Raw genomic sequence first — 18,675 nt, forward strand, 5'->3', positions numbered from 1 at the left:
TTATAAAAATTACCCCGTTCAAAAGTTTACATACACTTGATTCTTAATACCTGTTGTTACCTGAATGATCCACAGCTGTGTTTTTTGTTTAGTGATAGTTGTTCATGAGTCCCTTGTTTGTCCTGAACAGTTAAACTGCCTGCTGTTCTTCAAAAAAATCCTTCATGTACCTCAAATTCTTTGGGTTTTCAGCATTTTTGTGTATTAGAACCCTTTCCAACAATGACTGTATGATTTTGAGATCCATCTTTTCACACTGAGGACAACTGAGGGACTCATATGCAACTATTACAGAAGCTTCAAACACTCACTGATGCTCCAGAATGCACACGGTGCATTAAGAGCCAGGGGAGTGAAAACTTTTGGATTTTGAAGATCAGGGTAAATTTAACTTATTTTGTCTTCTGGGAAACATGCAACTATCTTCTGTAGCTTCTAAAGGGCAGTACTAAATTGAAACATCTTTATTCTGTTCAAAAGTTTTCACCCCTGGCTCTCAATGCATGGTGTTCCTTTCTGGAGCATCAGAGTGTGTTTGAACCTTGTGTAATAGTTGCATATGAGTCCCTTAGTTGTCCTCTGCTGAAAAACCAAAGAATTTGTGGGACCTGAAGGACTTTTCTGAAGAACAGCGGGCAGTTTGACTGTTCAGGACAAATAAGGGACTCATGAACAACTATCACTAAACAAAAAAAACAAAAAAAACGCAGCTGTGGATCATTCAAGTAACAACACATTATTAAAAATCAAGTGTATGTAAACTTTTGAACAGGGTCATTTGTATAAATTCAACTATTATTTTCTTTTCTGGACTATGTGTAAACATGTCTTATTCAGGTCAGTACTAAGTAAAAAATATCATGCATTTTGTATGCATTTTAATAAGCAACATTTTGCAGATTCTGTAAGGTGTATATAAACTTTTGACTTCAACTGTACCTACTCACATATATTCAAGATGTGAGAAAAATGTTATTTCTGTTTCCTTGATGGTTACACAGAGTTGAATCAAAATCATTGTTGAAAATGGTATAACAACACATACAATCAGTACATTTCAAAGAACTCTAGATTTTTTCATTTTTTTCCCCTTTTATTCTTTCTTTTATTTAACTCTTTTGAGTTCACTCCATTGAACACGTTTTATTTATCATTGACCTTCATGCTAACAAAAGTCCAGCTTGGCACAACCACTAAGGTAAATATTGGAAACTACAGTATCTGCTTAAACAGCACTTATTTTCCAACAATAAAATATTAAAACCAGCTTTGCTTGTTAACTCAAATGTTACAGTAACCACAGTAGGTTTAAAGATTGAGACTCTGTTATCCATGAGTGACCTTCTTGTGAACTCCAGGCTGTGGACACCAGAAGTGAAGATAAGATCTTTATGGGGTCAGTGCTTCATGAGCATCTCTCTCTCACACACACTCTCACATCTCTCCCTCTCTGGAAATGAGCCGAATCCTCCTCTAAAACTCAAAGTTGATGAAGTTGCCGTGCTTGTCATTGGGAGGCCCTCAGATACAGCGTGTGTGTTGAGGGAGGGGGTTTATAACACTCATTATGTTTCATCCCCTCACACTGTCTCCATTTCTCTGTCTGTTCATCCAGACCCTAGAGAATACTGTGTAAACACAATACACGCTTCAGAGCCTAGTTGTGAGTGTGTATGTGTGTGTGCGCGAGAGAGAGCGTAAATGTGTATTTTCTGCAAGCATGCTGTCCTAATGTAAGGTGTAATTAAGTGGTGTGAAGTATGGCAGGTTGTGGGCGGGTCTTGCGGTGCCATGACTGAAGCGGTTTGCCGGCTGCGCTGTCGTTCATGCCGCTTTGAGGCTTCCAGTGATCTGAGCTTCACTGACAGCTGTTTTGAAAAGCTCTACTCCTTTAGGCTGTCAGTTTAGTCTAAACAAGCCTCTCTGGCTCTCTTCTGGTAAATCATTTTTTGTTGTTGTTTTTGTTTTGTGTCTTGCCACTTTTTTACTGCTGTTCTTACAGTTTGGACTTCTTACATCCAAGCAGTTGTCCTTGTCTTTGACAGGAGACGTGTGTATGCGTGTGAGTTTTGGCAGCCTCCTCTATGTTGCCTGATTTGACAGTAGTAATGAATAGGAAGGTAAAGATTCGCTTTGCTTTTTTCCTGATGTTTAAAAAGTTTAAACAGCAAGGATCAAATAGTTTTCTCTGTTTGATGGTTTATTTATCGAGGCTGGAATTCAATTTAATTCTGTTTTGCAAACTCATATGCGATTTGATTCCCATTTTGATTCAATTTGATAACGTACTCACCCCCATGTCATCTAAGATGTTCTTGTCTTTCTTTCGTCAGTCGAAAAGAAATTAAGGTTTTTGAGTTTTTTTCTCCATGTAGTGGATTTCAATGGGGATCAATGGGTTGAAGGTCCTAATTGCTGTTTCAATGCAGCTTTAAAGGGCTATTTTCTAGCCAAACAATCGGCCATTTTGTAAAAAAATTTTTTTTTAAATGTATATACTTTGTAATCACATCGTCTTGCACTAGCTCGACTTTGCATTACATAATCACATTGGAAAGGTCACGCACAACATAGGCTGAAGTACAACTCAGTGTTTACAAAGCGAACACACAAAGAAAGTCAAACGGACTTCACAAAAATAAGTTAAAACAACGATGTTGGACAATTTTGAAAACTAGATTTTTTCAACCTACCCTACCTTTTTGAACTGAAGAACCAACCATGTGTGCCCTTTCCAACTTGATTATATAATGTGTGAAGTTGTGGATGCACATCGCACAGCTAGATAAAGACCATCATTCCTCGGCTGGGATCGTGTAGAGTCCTTTGAAGCTGCATTGAAACTGCAATTTGGACCTTCAACCCGCTGATCCCCATTGAAGGCCACTATATGGAGAAAAATCCTGGAATGTTTTCCTCAAAAAATCTTAAAGGAGAAGTTCACTTCCATAACAAAAATTTACAGATAATTTACTCACCCCCTTGTCATCCAAGATGTTCATGTCTTTCTTTCTTCAGTCGTAAAGAAATTATGTTTTTTTAGAAAAAGAAATCAGGAATGTTCTCCAAACTGGACTTCTATGGTGGCCTGCGAGTTTGAACTTCCAAAATACAGTTCAAATACAGCTTCAAAGGACTCTAACCAATCCCAGACAAGAAAGAAGGGTCTTATCTAGTAAAACGATAAGTTAATTTCTAAAAAAAATCGACAATTTATATACTTTTTAACCTCAAATGCTCGTCTTGTCTAGCTCTGCATGAAATCTGATTTTCTCCTTTAACTTTTAGTTCGTCCTACATCACTGTTTTACCTTTTTTTGTAAAGGGTTTGAATCCTCCTTGCACATTCTGTAAACACTGTGTCTGTACTTCTCCAGCGATGTAAGACGATTTTAAAGTTGGAGGAGTAAATGAGATGGGAGTTTTTTGTATTGACCCAGAGTTCATGCAGAGCTAGACAAGACAAGCATTTGAGGTTAAAAACTATATAAATTCTATTAAAAAAAAAAATGGTTGATCGTTTCGCTAGATAAGACCCTTCTTCCTCAGCTGGGATTGATTAGAGCCATTTGAAGCGGCATTTAAACTGCATTTTGGAAGTTCAAACTCGGGGGCACCATTGAAGTCCACTATATGGAGAGAAATCCTGAAACATACTTTCTGTACGACTGAAGAAAGAAAGACATGAACATCTTGTCACAAGATCAATTAATTGAAAAAAAAAAATATTTTTAGCCATAAAACAACTGTAAAGGCTCTGAACCTGTTCTCGCGTGTTATCGAACAAATTCCCGTCTTCTAATGTGGCTGTGTATTTGTGTCTTTGAGAATTCATTAACATTCCTCTCTTCGCTCTCAGGTGCAGAAGTGACGGAACCCAACATTTCCGACAGCCGCAGCGAGCGCATGGACCTCCTGGTAAAGCAGGAGGAGGCCGCAGCGGGGGACGGCGGGTTTCTTTCCGGGGAGCGTGATGAGGCCGTGGCCCAGGAGAGAGGGGGCTCGGTGGCCAACCTGCGAGCCGCCCTCATGAGCAAGAACAGCTTGTTGTCTCTGGGGGCAGAGATGCTCGGAGAGGAGAACCAGCTTCTGTTCGACTACCTGCCCAAGGGAGGACACTCGCTTTCCCGTAAGTCACACTGTGGTCCGTTTCCTCTCTCATGGAGTTTCCATAGAGTCCAATAGGGAGTCTTAGGCTCTGATAGAATCCCATTGGGACGTAGATGTGCTCCTGCTTGTCCTGTAGGTTTTGACAGTTCTTTAATAACCATAGGGTTCTGTAGGAACTTCAAGACACTTATACACTGGGCCGTACAGTATGTGCTGTTGAGTTTTTGTAGGTCTCCTCCATAAACGATGTTTAAAGGCTGTGCTGTCATTTAGTTCTTCAGGACTCACTTAATCATGTTATGCGTCCACAAACCTTGGAGTTTCTTATACAGAGACTCATAGGCTTTAGGACTCCTTTGTGATCCAGTGAATGCTTGAAACCTCTCCTGTACGTTTCTGTATGTCTTTGTAAACCTTTGTGCCCTTGTGGATTGCTGATAGACGTCTTTATGAGTAAAGTCCTGCTGACTTATACAAACCCCTATGTCGTCTATAGGCTATGATGGAATCCTGTTAGTTGACTGTGTCTTAGAGACTACATTGGTGTGGATGACAATGTATGAGTAGGTTAAAATGTATATACTTGTATAAGTGAAAAAGGCTGTGCAATTGGTTTCCATTTTCTTTAATCTTTTTCATGACTTTTAATCAAGGTTATGATTTTTTCTAGTTCATTTCAGTGGTTTCAATCAGCTTTAGACAGTTTAAAATGAACAGCCATTTTATAGCTTTAAAGCTCACATGTAGTATTTGACCTTCATGTTCCATTCAGTTAAGTGTGCCCTAAAACTGTATGTCTGAAAATCAGGGTTGCAGACATTTAATGATTTATTAATAATGGAAAGGAAAACTTTGAAACTAAGGAGAAACTTTAGGGTCTTCATATTTTATTTCTTTTTTAAGACATTACAGTGCCAGATAATTTTATATTTGATATTAACAACCTACTTATTTTGTTTAATGAAGTTATGTGCTATTTGCATGATATGTACAAAATTGCATGATGAAAATTTTATAATGACATACTCAGAACACTCATGTGTTAATATCTTATTTTATGAAGGAACAATGAAAAGATATGAAGTCTGCAGCCGTGTACAGTTAGTTTGTATTACAGTGTGCTCATAATGACTCTAGATAAATGTAAAATAGCGTGTTGAATGGCTGCAGACAGAAGTCAGTGTTGAATTTTACATCTGAATGTACTCGGCTGAGAAAGAACTAGAATCTCCAGACTGTAGTTTGACATATTTAGATGCGTCCATACATATTTATGCCCTCAACAAGTTCTTTTGTTGAAGTGTGTGTGAGTAGTAGCATTTTTGCGGTGCAATACGTCCTCGGTAAACACCAGAGCTTTTATGAATGGCACTGAATTTCATAAAAGCTTTGGGATCGCCAAGCCCAGTTTTTGCCCACACTCAATCACTTTGTCAAAGTATTGAATGCGTGTGGGTCTGTGAGTGTGTTCTGTTATTTTTGGCTTATTCCTTTGTGAGTTTATGTCTCCTTCTCTCCCTTTCTTTGCCTCTCTCTCTCTCTCTCTCTCCCTCTGTCCTGGGTTGGTAATTGTCTCTTTTGTCTGTTTAAGTTCAGTCTTCTGAATAGGAGAGGGAGGACAACTCTGAACCACTCCTGCTCTTAAAACCCTTAGGGCAGGCTCAAGAGTGTGTGTTTGCTGAACTACATTAAGTCTTAATGGCCACTCTTGAGGATGAAACACAGTGGCTGTCACTCACGCCACAGGAGCTTTTGTCTCCCAAACTCCAGCTAAAAGACGACGTAGAGAAGCATTAATCTGATCATCTCGCTAATGTACGAGCCCTGCCTTCCACCAGCACTGCCAGGATGTTCCTGTGATCTTTACTTCCGCCGTAAAGTCAACATGAAACACCTTTCGCAACCCGTTTTACCCATTGTGATATGGCATATTTCAGAGTAGAACAGGATATTCAAGGATTTTATCCTTTGCAAATTGATTGGAGTGTAAAGAGTGGACTCTAAATGACGTAATTTGCTTTTTTGAGTCAGATCTTTTTAGTGAATCAGTTAATCCAGTTAACAAAATTGGTCTGAGTGACTACGTTTACATGGACACCAGTGATCTAATTAATGACCTTATTCTGAATAAGATAATAATATGATTAAGGTGTTTACATGAGTTGCGTTTAGAATATTCCTTTCATGTTCCCATTTTACATGTTATAGTACAGATCGATTAATGACACACATCATTACATTCACACGCAACGCTAACAGTTCATCTTTGTTATAGACTTTTGAATGTTTCGGTTTTAATTTTACAAAAGCTTGAAGTGGCTCTGGACATATGCAACAATTTTTTTAGAATGTGTGAGTTAAAATTTGCCGTGCTCGCATTTGTGCGTTGTGCATGCTGCACTGCTCCAAAGTGTCTGCTCCATACAGCGAGCGTTTCAGAGGCAGTCAGTTTTTAGGAAAAAAAAAACACGCAAGCACAGTCACCGAAAGCCAGTTTAGTTTTACTTTTTTTTGTTTGTTTTCATTTTGAAAACCCTGTTATCTTTGCCGTTTAGCTCACATTACGCTTTAGAGGCTTTCTTTTATTTTCTATTAATTAATTTGATTGATCAGTGTTTGGGTGCCCTGTAATACATTTTTTAGTCTGCATATAACACAGCATGTGATGGAGTCCATGCCTCGTCTTATTAGTTTTTGTTAATAAATGCTATATAAGCTAGTTTTGTTTTATTGTTGTTGTGCTTTTAATTAAAAATAACAAATCCATCTTTTAGGAATTAGTTTTAATCTTAAAATTGATAGGTGTAGCCTATATATGTAAGCAAAACCGAGATCATGAATTCGAAAGTGAAAAGCATCCATTCCAATAGCGGAAATCCCGTTCACAAAATTAAAATCACAAATAATACTAATGAAAAAGAACGGGTTGAATGTTAACTACGTTACCATAAAACTATAAATTATGATAACAGACAAACTATTTATCAGCAATGAGCATTGATTAATCCCATGTTGTAGCAAAAAAAAAAAAAAAAAAAAAAATGAAACCGAAGCATATGCACGTGCGACCAACTGAGAGCGTTATGCCACATTCCAGGCAACCCGTTACCCGTGTTTTTCCAAACTTCTACCCGTGAAAGTGCACCCGAACAGCAGTCAAACCCGTGAATTCCCACCCGTGAACTCGTACTAGATCGACGTACTCCCTGTTCCGAGTTCTGACGTAACATAGCCCGAGAAATAACAATATCAGCCTCTAGGGGTGCGGTGTTTATGCAAGTGGCACACGGTGGAAAAATAGAGTTTAGGACAATATAACGTTGCAATCAAATTAGTAATAATATAAAAATAATAAATGCGCTTAGGCCGTTTGGCGTGACTTGCCTGGAACGCTACAAAGTCCTGAGTCGTGGTTTGAAGTCGTGATTTACAAGCTCAAAAAACTGCCTGGAACGCAGCATTAGTAAGTATCCTGTCGCAAAATGTGGCGAAATGTCCTACACAAGGGGAATAGTGTGATTAAGGTGTGTACATGTCTTCCATAATGCGACTAAAATAGGAATACACCACCTGTCTTAATTCGATTTGTGTTTACTCCGATTATGACTATAGTCGGATTAAATTAATCAAAAATCTCAGTTTACATGGTTGCTTCTTAATCAGAGTATTGTCTTAATCGCATTAAAATCGGAATATTGTTGTCCATGTAAACGTACTCAGTGATTAATTTGCAAAACCGAATGATGTAGTTCTTGAGTTCAAAACCAAATTTGGTCCCTCATAGCTAACATACAACTTCAGAAGATTTTGAATAAAATGCACACATTTTAAAGTGCTTTACATCCTTTTTTCAGAGCTTTTGAATAAAATTACATTGGTTTGGAACGACATTAAAGAGAGGAAATTTTTCATTTTTTGGGTGTTGTATGCCTGTCCAGCGTAGGCCCTATATTAAAGGAGAAGTTCACTTCCAGAACAAAATTTTCAGATAATTTACTCACTCCCTTGTCATCCAAGATGTTCATGTCTTTCTTTCTTCAGTCGTAAAGCTTTTTTTGAGGAAAAACTATTTTAGGAATGTTCTCCATATAGTGGACTTCAATGGTGCCTGCGAGTTTGAACTTCCAAAATGCAGTTTAAATGAGCTTCAAAGGGCTCTAAACAATCCCAGCCAAGGAAAAAGGTTCTTATCTTGCGAAACGATTGGTTAATTTCTAAAGAAAAAAAAATGTATATACTTTTTAACCTTAAATGCTCATCTTGTCTAGCTCTGTTTCAACTCTGTGCATTCCGGTTTAAGACAGTTAGGGTATTTTTGTAAAGGGCTTTTGACCCTCCTTGTGCGTTTACTTTGTAAACACTGGGTCAGTACTTCTGCAGCGATGTAGGATGATTTTAAAGTTGTAGGAGAAAATGAGATGGGAGTTTTTCGACATACCCTAACTGTCTTGAACTGGAAAACACAGAACTGGACAAGACAAGCATTTGAGGTTAAAAAGTATATAAATTGTCAAATATTTTTAGAAAATAACCAATCGTTTCGGCTAGGATCATTTAGAGCCCTTTGAAGCTGCATTTTGGAAGTTCAAACTCGGGGGCACCATAGAAGTCCACTATATGGACAGAAATCCTGAAATGTTTTCCTCGAACATAATTTCTTTACGACTGAAGAAAGACATGAATTTCTTGGATGACTAAGGGTTAGTAAATGATCTGTAATTTTTTGTTCTGGAAGTGAACTTCTACTTTAAGAATGTAAACAGATTAATTCATGTTGATTTTACTGGAGATATGAAAATCCATTTTTTAAGATCTCAACCATGTTCTACATAAAGATATGTGTAGTGAGCACACACAAACACACCACACTAGCTCTCATTAATATGTAACTGATCAACTAATGATAGTTTGGGGGTCTGCGCCCCTCTAAAACAAACAGTGCTCATTGAACCGCACCGCACCGCTCTGACGGATCACTAGTCGCCCTCCTCTCCCAAACTTCAAAGTAGATTTGTTGAAATCTCTGGGAAAGGAATTGATTTGATCGAGCCGAGCGGGTCATGGCGGGTCCCCTTGCGTCCTGCAGGCTGCTGTGATTAACCCAGATAGTGTGTTATTGGCTGATCCTGGGTCAGGTTTGGTGGTGTGATTTGCTTTAGGTGTGTGTCTGTCTTCTCTACTGATCTATACACACTGACAGCAAGCTGACAACCTGTCCTCTTCAACGCCACTGCCGGAGTCTCAAGGGAGAGTGTGTGTGTCTGTGTGTGTGTACGGATATACAAATTTGCACTTACTAGGAATCAGAGTTGTTGAGTTGTTCCAAAGAAACAACCATTTACACACTCAATACTCATTCCCAACCACAATAGATTTATATATTAATTAATATACATATACAGCAGGGGGTTTTCCTCCAAGGAGGCAAGGGAGGTAGTGTCTCCTCGAAATATTAGATGAGAAAAAATTCTTAGTACTTGTTTTTTTTAAAGAAACATTGTCCAGCAGCGACACCAGCAGGTAAAGTTAAAGCGAGAGTATGTGTTTCTCTTGCCTCCCCTGAGCCCATTGAGTTTTAACAGACCCCTTAAAGCGTGCAGTGAGTTTGGTGGGGGATAATTGAGAATGAATGTGGGAAAGACACGTGAGAGGAGGCAATGCCTCTATTGCGATACGATTGGATATGACTGGTTATGATCGGCTGTGTTTGGTTCATGCGATAAATCCCGCCTCTTGCGTTCATGTGCATTCTGTGTTTGCGAATCAGTCTGAGTGAACAGTATAATGGTATTAATGGGAAGACTAATTTTAAAAAAGTAAGTAAACAACTCACACACTTAGATATATCCACTTTGTTACGTCAAAATAAGACTTAAAATGGCCTGAGAACATTATCTGTGGGAGTTTTTAATAAGTAATCAGCTTGGTGAAATTTAAAGTAAGTCTCAGTGTCCCTGACAAATATTTACAGAGAACAAAATATATTGTTTTAATTGTTACTGCCTTGAGTTGTTCTTTTGGAATTAATGAAAAATGCTTAAAAAACACTAACTTGATCACATGCTTTAATAAATAGAATATTGAATACATAAATATTCTACTTTTGAATCAAAATTTCAATGAGAACTACAGTTCTTTGAAAAAAAAAACTGATATTGGATAAACAAAAACTCTTAGTTTAGCACTCTTGATTGTAAAACATTTCTGTACTATTGACATGAACCTGAGATAATTCAATTTAAATTATGGTAGATGGGACATGCTGGAGTGCAATTTGGATATTAGTTGGAACCAAGTAGATTCAGTTGCTTTCTTAAGTGGAATTCAAATGAATGTGCTCATAATTGTGCATCTGTTGGCAATCTGTCAGCAGAAGTGAGTTGAATTTTCGGCTATTTTTGGGCTGAAATTTCATTAAATTGGACCTGAGCATGTGCCTTCCTGGTTGGGTGTAAATGCTTCACTAATGAAAGTAAAACTGTCCTGCAGTTCGAGCTATTTGTCTGCTTCCTTTTTTGCACAATTCATAGGTCATTACCCTTCGGGGTGGGTTGTAGCTAGGCAGGTTAGCGTATACTCGTGTATCCAAATATGCATACTTCCCTTCTATATTATAGGTGAAAAACAGTATGTTAAAAGAATATTATGTCAGAATTTACAGTATTCATAAAAAGTCCACTAAAAGTACCCAGATGACCAACATTTTAAAGTACGATATTTTGAAAACACCGACAGTTCACACAACAAAGAGGTCTGAGACGAACGTATCTTCCAAACCACACAAATATTGTCAGCAGTCAGGTATCATCATGGGAAAGTAACATATGAAGGTTAGTATCGTTTTCCTTAGAAAAGGCACACTATGACATAGCAACTAGTGGTTAACCTCAGTTGGCCAGCTACTATGTGTTATTTTCTCTTTAATATGGTGTATCATGAGCTGTAATAGCATAACATGATTTCCTGTATCCTCCCAGCTACTCATTGTTTCTACATTCAGATGAGCATTTTCTCCCTGTAGATTCCATTAGATTGGGAAACCAACCGTAGGACATGTTACTTTATTTAGATAATTAATAGGAGGGATGTGAAAGTTAGTTCATCTTTACGCCAAAGTCTGAGACAAAGCTTTACAGGCTTGGTCTCAAAGCCTGACCTGTGATCTGTCTTTAAATTTCTATTGTAATCGACCACAGTTGGTGGTCATTAGGGTCAAATGCCCATGCCAGATCCTATCAAACCTGCACCACATTGTTTTCACTTATCCCCCCCAAAGACTTTCCTGGAAAGTTTCACAACCACCATTAAAATACCTAAGTGCACTTTAGATTGGGAATTTTAGAAATGAGAGAATGACAGTGGACGGACAGTTTGATGTGAACCATACATTCAGTTTCAGTTACTGTTAATTGATGTAGGGGAGTTTGCAGCACGGCTGCATTTACACATTGCAGACAAAAGGAAGGAGAAATGAGAGGGTGATGTGTGCTCGATGGGAGTGGACGGTGTAGGAGAGGAGAATTCCAGGAATCTGTTCGTGGTTGTGCATTACTGTAGCATGTGCATCTGTCCACTTAGCGCTTAACCAGCAACTCCAACATATTCCCAACAACAGGAGTCCACAAACATTCATGTCCAAAAAAAGACGAGATTCAGAAACACAGTGGCTTGAAAAAAGCTTAGCCTCGTTTATACTGTCTATTCAGATGACCTTGTATATAGTAGATGTCTAGCACGTCTGTCTGAAAAATGAAATATGGCTGTTATTAAATTGCAAACTTTGTCAAAGAAGTTACTGTGGAATCACTGAATAGAAAGAACAAATGTGAATATTGGAGTCTAAAGTTGTGGTCACATTAACTGTTGTTCGGAAACTTTCTCAGGTGAAATTCGGTCATTCTTTCAGGAATTTCATGTGAAGTCAAAAGATTTGAATTAGAAGAAAACATTCAAATTAGGTTCAGTTGGTAATGTTGATTCACTTGACCCATAGAAAGCTGCTTGGTTTCAAAGTGACTACTGTCTGAATTCTGATTAATTCACTGCCACCCTATTGACAGTTTTTTTTACAGTGAAATGTCACTAATGTAACTAATGTCTGCATCCATTGCATCAAAACTTGCAGCATGAGCACTGTTTCTTTGAATGCAGTGTCACGTTAAGTCATTTCATTTCATTTCACGTTCGGGGGGTTAAATACACAGTGGTTTGGTGGGGTTCCCCTGGTAAAATTTGCATTTCAGGGGCTAAATATCACATTATTGGGGTTGCTTCAAGCCGCAGACATGAAAAACTACTCGCTTAACCAGCAATTCCAACATATTCCCAACAGCGGGAGTCCACAAACATTTTTTTGCCAAAAAAAGACAAGATTCAGAAACAAAGTGGCTTGAAAAAAAGAAGGCCTTATTCAGATGACCTTGTATATAGTAGATGTCTAGGTCACATCTGAAAAATGAAATATGGCTGTTATAAAATGGTAAACGTTGTAAAAGAAGTTATTGTGGGATCACTGAATAGAAGTAACAAAAAGTGAATATAAAAGTCTAAAGTTGCACTCAAATTTACTGTTGTTCATGAATTTTCTCAGGTAAAATCCAGTGACCCTTTCAGGAATTTCATGTGAAGTCGGAAGATTTCCCAAAAAAATTAGAATTAGGTTTAGTTGGTCATGTCAAATGAAGTACATTACCACACTATTGACAGTTTTTTTCCCAGCGAAATGTCACTGATGTAACTAACGTCTGCATCCATTGCGTCAAGTCTTGTGGCATGAGCACTGTTTTTTAGAACGCAGTGTCAAGTTAAGTCATTTGAAAAGCTTTAATGTATCTTGAGATGAAACTTGCTAGCAGGGTTGCCAAGTTTTCACAACATAGCATGCCCAGTTGACCCTTTGCAGGGAGTTTGACTGACAAGTGATCTGACCAATCATAATGCAGAATCTGCCATTTTTGTATGACAAACCACACTAGAGAGTGGATTAACCCTAGTGGACTTGAACTTGAAACAAGATATCTTATGTTCATTCATGTTTATTTCATGTCATAAGTAGTAGAGAGGAAGAGATGATCGGTTTACGTGCTGCTTGAGGTGCTACATCAAACTGTTACGACACATAAAAGAGCCACAAAATATTTTTTATTGTTTGAATTTCTTACAAAATTACAAAATTTGAAAAGCTGAGACTTTGTTTCATACCTAAAATAACCCCCTCTGTCTTGTCTGACAGTGCAATGTCTGTTTCTTCTTTGTTCCACGATGTATTTTTCACTACGTGAGAACGTGAGAGTAGCATAGTTTGTCCTACATACCGACAGTAACGAAGGGGGGCGAGTTATTGCGAAGGGTCAATTGCTACTCGGAACTATCCCGAAACTAGCACAATCGCATTCTGGTGGGTAAAATACAAGCTTTTTGGCAGGGTTCCCCTGGTAAAATTCACATTCCAGGGGATAAATATCACGTTATCATGGTCGTTTCAACCCGCGGACATGAAAACCCTGTGTCAGAATTAGCTCAATTCCGCGGGAAAGCCACAGACTTGGCAACACTGGTTACTAGGAAAACTCCTTAATGAAAAATTACACAGAGGTCATAAGGCATGTCTATTTTTTTTTTTATTAACACATTAAATTGACAGTCCTAATTATTATACATCAAAGCTATTTGGTTTTAAAGAGTAAAGACGAATAATTTCTCAAAGAAGTCAAATCAAAATGTCACATTTGTCCCTCTACGTTCTATAATTGGCGTGAATCTTTCACCTTTCTCTGAACCTTTGCCTCTTCTACTCTTGGTTTCTGTCATGTAGCATGGTTACTATTTTGCGTATGCCCTGTTTGAACTCTTGCACAGATTCTGGCAAGTAGCCTGACATGTTTTTTTTTTTTCAAATAAAAAGAACGTCCGCCATCATTTTAAAAGCCTCTTCTTTCCTATTTCTTTATCTCTCACTTACACACATGCTGCTATCCCTTGCGTGTGCACGTGGGTGGATGGAGAGGAGCAAAAAAACAGAGCGAGAGAGGCCAAGCCCTAACCCCACTCCGGTCTCTTCCTCTCCTCCCTCCTCTCCCTCTCTGGTTCTAAATGAAGGCTGTGTGTGCCCCTTGCCCCCTTCCCCTCCTCCTCCTTTTCTTCCTCCTCTCTCTTTGCTGCTGTGTGGAAGATGGCCGCTGGTCTGAGAGTAGGTGGGTGAGACTCATTTCCTGTGCTCCTCAGGGCCTCGTTGCTCCAATGGCAGCAGCAGCTCCCACCATCCAGGGGCCCTGTTTGGTAGCAAACACGGGGCGTCTTCTTCATCTCATCCGTCTACTCTTCCTCCTCTTCCTCTTCTACTGCCGCCTCCGCCATCCGTGCCACGGCCCCCAGGGGCCCTCGGTATGCCACAGTCTGGGGGCCCCCCAGACAAGCTCTATACGGAACGAGCTCTCAAAGCCTCACCCACTGAGGTAAGTCCAACAAACACCCAGTAGACCACTTATCCTTCAGCTCTGTGTGTCTCTTGATATATAGCTCCGCTTTAAGAATCTGTCGGATTGCTGTAGAAGATTTGTTGCTTTTTTTTTTTGCATTGTCTGCTCTGTTCCTGCATGTTCTCTTTTTCTGTTAATTCATGTTTCTGCTCTTTCTTCCTTTCTGTGAGAAAAATAAAGGCCCCTGTGCAAGGATATTCCAAAGATTCCCACATATTTGGACCACCTAACCAGAACCAATCCATCAGCTATTCCAAATCCCCCCCACCCCCCCCCAAAAAAAAGTTCAGAGTGTCTGTCGTCTCTTTGTGCGCCCTGTGCATTTGTCATTCTGATGAATATAATGACCACTTCCGCAGCTGAGGATCTTCTGATAAGAGGGGGATCCAGGTGGTGGTAGAAATCAATAGTGATGGACAATGCAGAGGGGCAGGGTGGGTTTTTGTTTTCTTGAGTGAGAGCAGGAAATTGCATTCTCCCCGTGTGCTGAGGTGGCATTTGGTTTCGCAGGACCTCCCCCCCAAGAAGTTGTACCATCTCTGTGGACAAGCCATCTGTTTGCTTAAACCATAATGTGTCACTCTTACGCAAGAGAGGGCAGAACGAGAACGAGGGGGATGGGCCGCACCTATGCACGTACAAGCGGGTGGAAAAAACACAATCGGATCCTTAACCCTCCACCTCAAAAAACAAACACACACCTCTCTCCGCGTGGACAATACTTAATATCCTCTTGTGTCCCAAGAGTTTTCTCTTTGTCTCCACCTGTTGGATATGCATTGCATGCTTTCTTTTGCATCTCAGGTTTTGTTGCTTCAAATCTTTTTTTCTTCAAGGGTCCTGTCTATCTCTTCTGTTTCTAGTTTGTCAGTTTGTGTGTTTTACCTCATGAACTTGCATGCTTCAGGAGCACACACCTCAATACAGACCTGTGATCAGAAGTACACAAGTGTTGATGTGCATGTGTGTGTATTCTTACAGGAGGAAATGCAAGATGAAGACAATAGTCCAAATAACAATGCAGGTACGCGTGGCGTCTGTGACGCCAATGGCCCGCCACATGACTGCCTGTTATTTTTCACATACATAAGCCGATATCCTGGCGTTAGTTCTCACCTCTCTCTCCCTCCCTCTCAGGGCTGGAGCGTGTCCAGGTTCCTGTAGAGGAAGATCAGATGGTGGAGGAGAAGCATGGAGTGTGTGTGGCGGAGGTGCAGGGCGGAGGGCCGGGCTGGCGGCAGGAGCTTGCCTGCTCTCTGTGTAAGCAACTGTTTAGCAGCCTGCTTCAACTGAGACAGCACGAATACAGCCACACACTCTCGCTCATGGCCCTCTCGCTGGACTGCCTCGACCACCATCGCCCCCTAGTGGCCTCGTCTCCCCTTAACCCTCCGCCGGCGCGCTACCATTGCTCGCAGTGTCCCGCCAGCTTCACCCTCAAGTCCAACGCCGACCGCCATGAGAAGACCATCCACCTCAAACGGAAGCTGATGCAGTGCATGTACTGCCTCAAGCACTTCCGTGACCGGACGGACCTGAACCGCCACCTGTCATCCGTGCATTCCAGTGAACGCGTCTACACGTGTCCCGCTTGCTCCCGAACCTTCAGCACGCAGAAAAACCTGGCTACCCATGGGAAGGTCTGCTGTCAGTCGGGAATCTCGCCCACTGAGCAGCTGTGGAACCTTCAAGACGACCACATCCGTATAGACGACTGATTCTCCAGACCAGCAACATTTAGCATTTGATTACAAAGGGAATGTGATACAAACTTCAGGTCATCCCAGTTCAAGTTTTGGCCACAGCACTGTTGACGTTTCTACATTTTTTTTTTTTTTTTTACTGTACATTAGCTTTGTATGTTCTTCGAACATCTAAAGAATCGTCAGTTTTTTTTATGAGTGTGGCTGCTGAGGCACAATTGCTATGCAAAATAAAGACATTTTATGTCATTCCTCTTGTCGCATATAGAGCTGTCTGCTTTTTGTACCACGCAGGATTTTTCAAGGTCTTACTGAAGACTGGAGAACATAGAGATCTCGGTGCATTGGATGCCAATGCTTTTTCATTTTGGGTGGTTTCGCACCCCTCTCTTTACAAGTGAACTAATCTTGTTATGCTTAGACTGCAATACGGACTCAGGCGCAGGGGTCTCTGTAACTCACCAAGATGTTAAGTAGTGAATTCAGCTGTTAAACCTGTGCACAATGCTGCCCTCTGCAGGAGACACTCTCTCTCTTGTGTTCTGCTCTGCATGATTAGGGATGAGGAAGATTAGGGAATGTCCTCAATCTTTCCGCAAGCTACGTTGTCTTCAGATGTGTGTGTGTGTGTGTGTGTGTGTGTGTGTGTGTGTATGAGAGTGCACCGAATCATGTCAGTAATTAGCTCTTCTCAGCTCTCACCCATGCTGACTCTGAATCGCACTGATAAAGAAGATGTAAGAGGAACAGACGTAAGTCCTTTAAAGTTGTGACCGGTCCTTGTGTGACCTCACACTAGCCTTACTGTAACACAGGCAGTAGAAAAGTAAAAGGGGATTGATGGTTATGTTTTTATATGTCTAATTAATGTTGAATCGTTTAGAGTTCTGGTTTTTGGGTTATCGTTGAAGATGGAAGTGTCAAAAGTGAATTAAGCTCTTGAAAGTTAGCCGTGTCATTGAGTGGTCAGACCACAAAATTATCCGGTAGAGATCTGGGAAATCTTCACTTCACTCTGGCAGTCTACACTTGTAGTAATACCTGGAGGAGACGTTGTTATGCTAATTGCGTTTTTCACACAACATATGTCATGCAGTTACGACAAGTTCATTAGTATATCAGTGGGCGCTTACACACTAGAGGAAACTCAGATGGAGTGCATAGCGGATAAGAGATGTGCTAGATCCATTTAGAGAGTGTGGAAGAGTTGAAATAGAGCGAAAATAGAGTGAATGCATTTTTGAAACTCGACTTGCCTCTCTAAGAATTTCTTGCGAGTGGTCAACAAATTGCAGTAGTTAGGGTTAGACTTTTGAGTTACTCATTTTTTTCTTTAAAATCAATGGATTTGCAGTGTTGCAGTAAATAAGTTGTGGCAGAAGTGTTGAATGCGTGGACATACTGACAACGCAGTGAAAAAGAAAAGTGGATTGTAATACTAGAAACACCTAAAATTAACCATAAGTCTTATACCCAAGTATTCAAAAGGCCTCTTCGTTCTGCAGTTTTTTGTCCCCATAAAATATGGAGGTGTTTGTCTGGTGTCTTTGTAAAGGTCTTGAAAGTCACTTTTTGCATAGACCATCCAATCTGTGTGTCAAATGTAAAGCTTTGTTGAGTTTTTTATTCAATCATAATATCTGCTTGGAACACAGAATGAAAGCATTACAGTTATCTTTCAAACGTGGTGCTGTGTTGAATGTGGGATGATTTGTGAAAGGAATCACTGTTTATCACCTATGCAAAGAGCGAGAGAGAGAGAGATTTGCACTGAAGTTTTCAAGGTCTTAGCACTTTCTCCTCAGGAATCGAAAGGACTGATGCACTCTGATATTGTCGGAAGAGGTTTGAATGGTGGGTGTAAAAAACGCATCAGAAATCTCAGTCACAGCTGTTTTGAATTGCACTATTTTTTATTATCAAAATGGAAACTATTGTTTAGAGTAAAAGCACAGATGTCTGTACATTACATATTTTGGAACAATACTATTGTGTAACTGGTTGGTTGTAATTTTGTAGACAATAAATTTTGATGGAAAGCATCATGAACATTGTGGTCATTTTATTTTACGAATAATAAAAGAAAACCTTGAGAAGCTTCCTGTCATAGATCCGATCCATCAGCTGTTTTGAAAAGTGTAGATAATAGACAATTCCAGGGCAGATGTACAGATTCTGAAGCAGTAAATGTGCAACATGTTGCCGTTTCAGCACATGCTCCCCAGGTTTTTCAAGAGTATGGATTATTAGGTAAACCTGGGTTTCAGGTCTGTTCTTACCTAAATGGTGCTCATCCGCTTATTAGCTGAGGCAGTCTAGACCACTGCCTAATGAGATTACAGTCATCACAGTATGAATAACACAAAGCACATGCCTCTGTATGA

General features: G+C 39.9%; 1 protein-coding gene across 1 annotated transcript in view; it reads left to right on the forward strand.

The window, feature by feature from the left end:
• zbtb46 (zinc finger and BTB domain containing 46) overlaps nt 1-18,340 on the forward strand; it is a 103,070-nt gene extending 84,730 nt beyond the window's left edge. The window contains exons 3-6 of the mRNA XM_073823421.1: nt 3,860-4,129; nt 14,335-14,564; nt 15,570-15,612; nt 15,726-18,340. Coding sequence (XP_073679522.1) covers nt 3,860-4,129; nt 14,335-14,564; nt 15,570-15,612; nt 15,726-16,306 — 1,124 coding nt within the window. The 3' untranslated portion in view covers nt 16,307-18,340. The remainder of the gene's footprint in view (nt 1-3,859; nt 4,130-14,334; nt 14,565-15,569; nt 15,613-15,725) is intronic.
• Nucleotides 18,341-18,675: the final 335 nt, after the last annotated feature.

Source organism: Garra rufa, chromosome 18 (genome assembly GCF_049309525.1).
Source record: "Garra rufa chromosome 18, GarRuf1.0, whole genome shotgun sequence".
NCBI classification, from domain to species: Eukaryota; Metazoa; Chordata; class Actinopteri; order Cypriniformes; family Cyprinidae; genus Garra; species Garra rufa.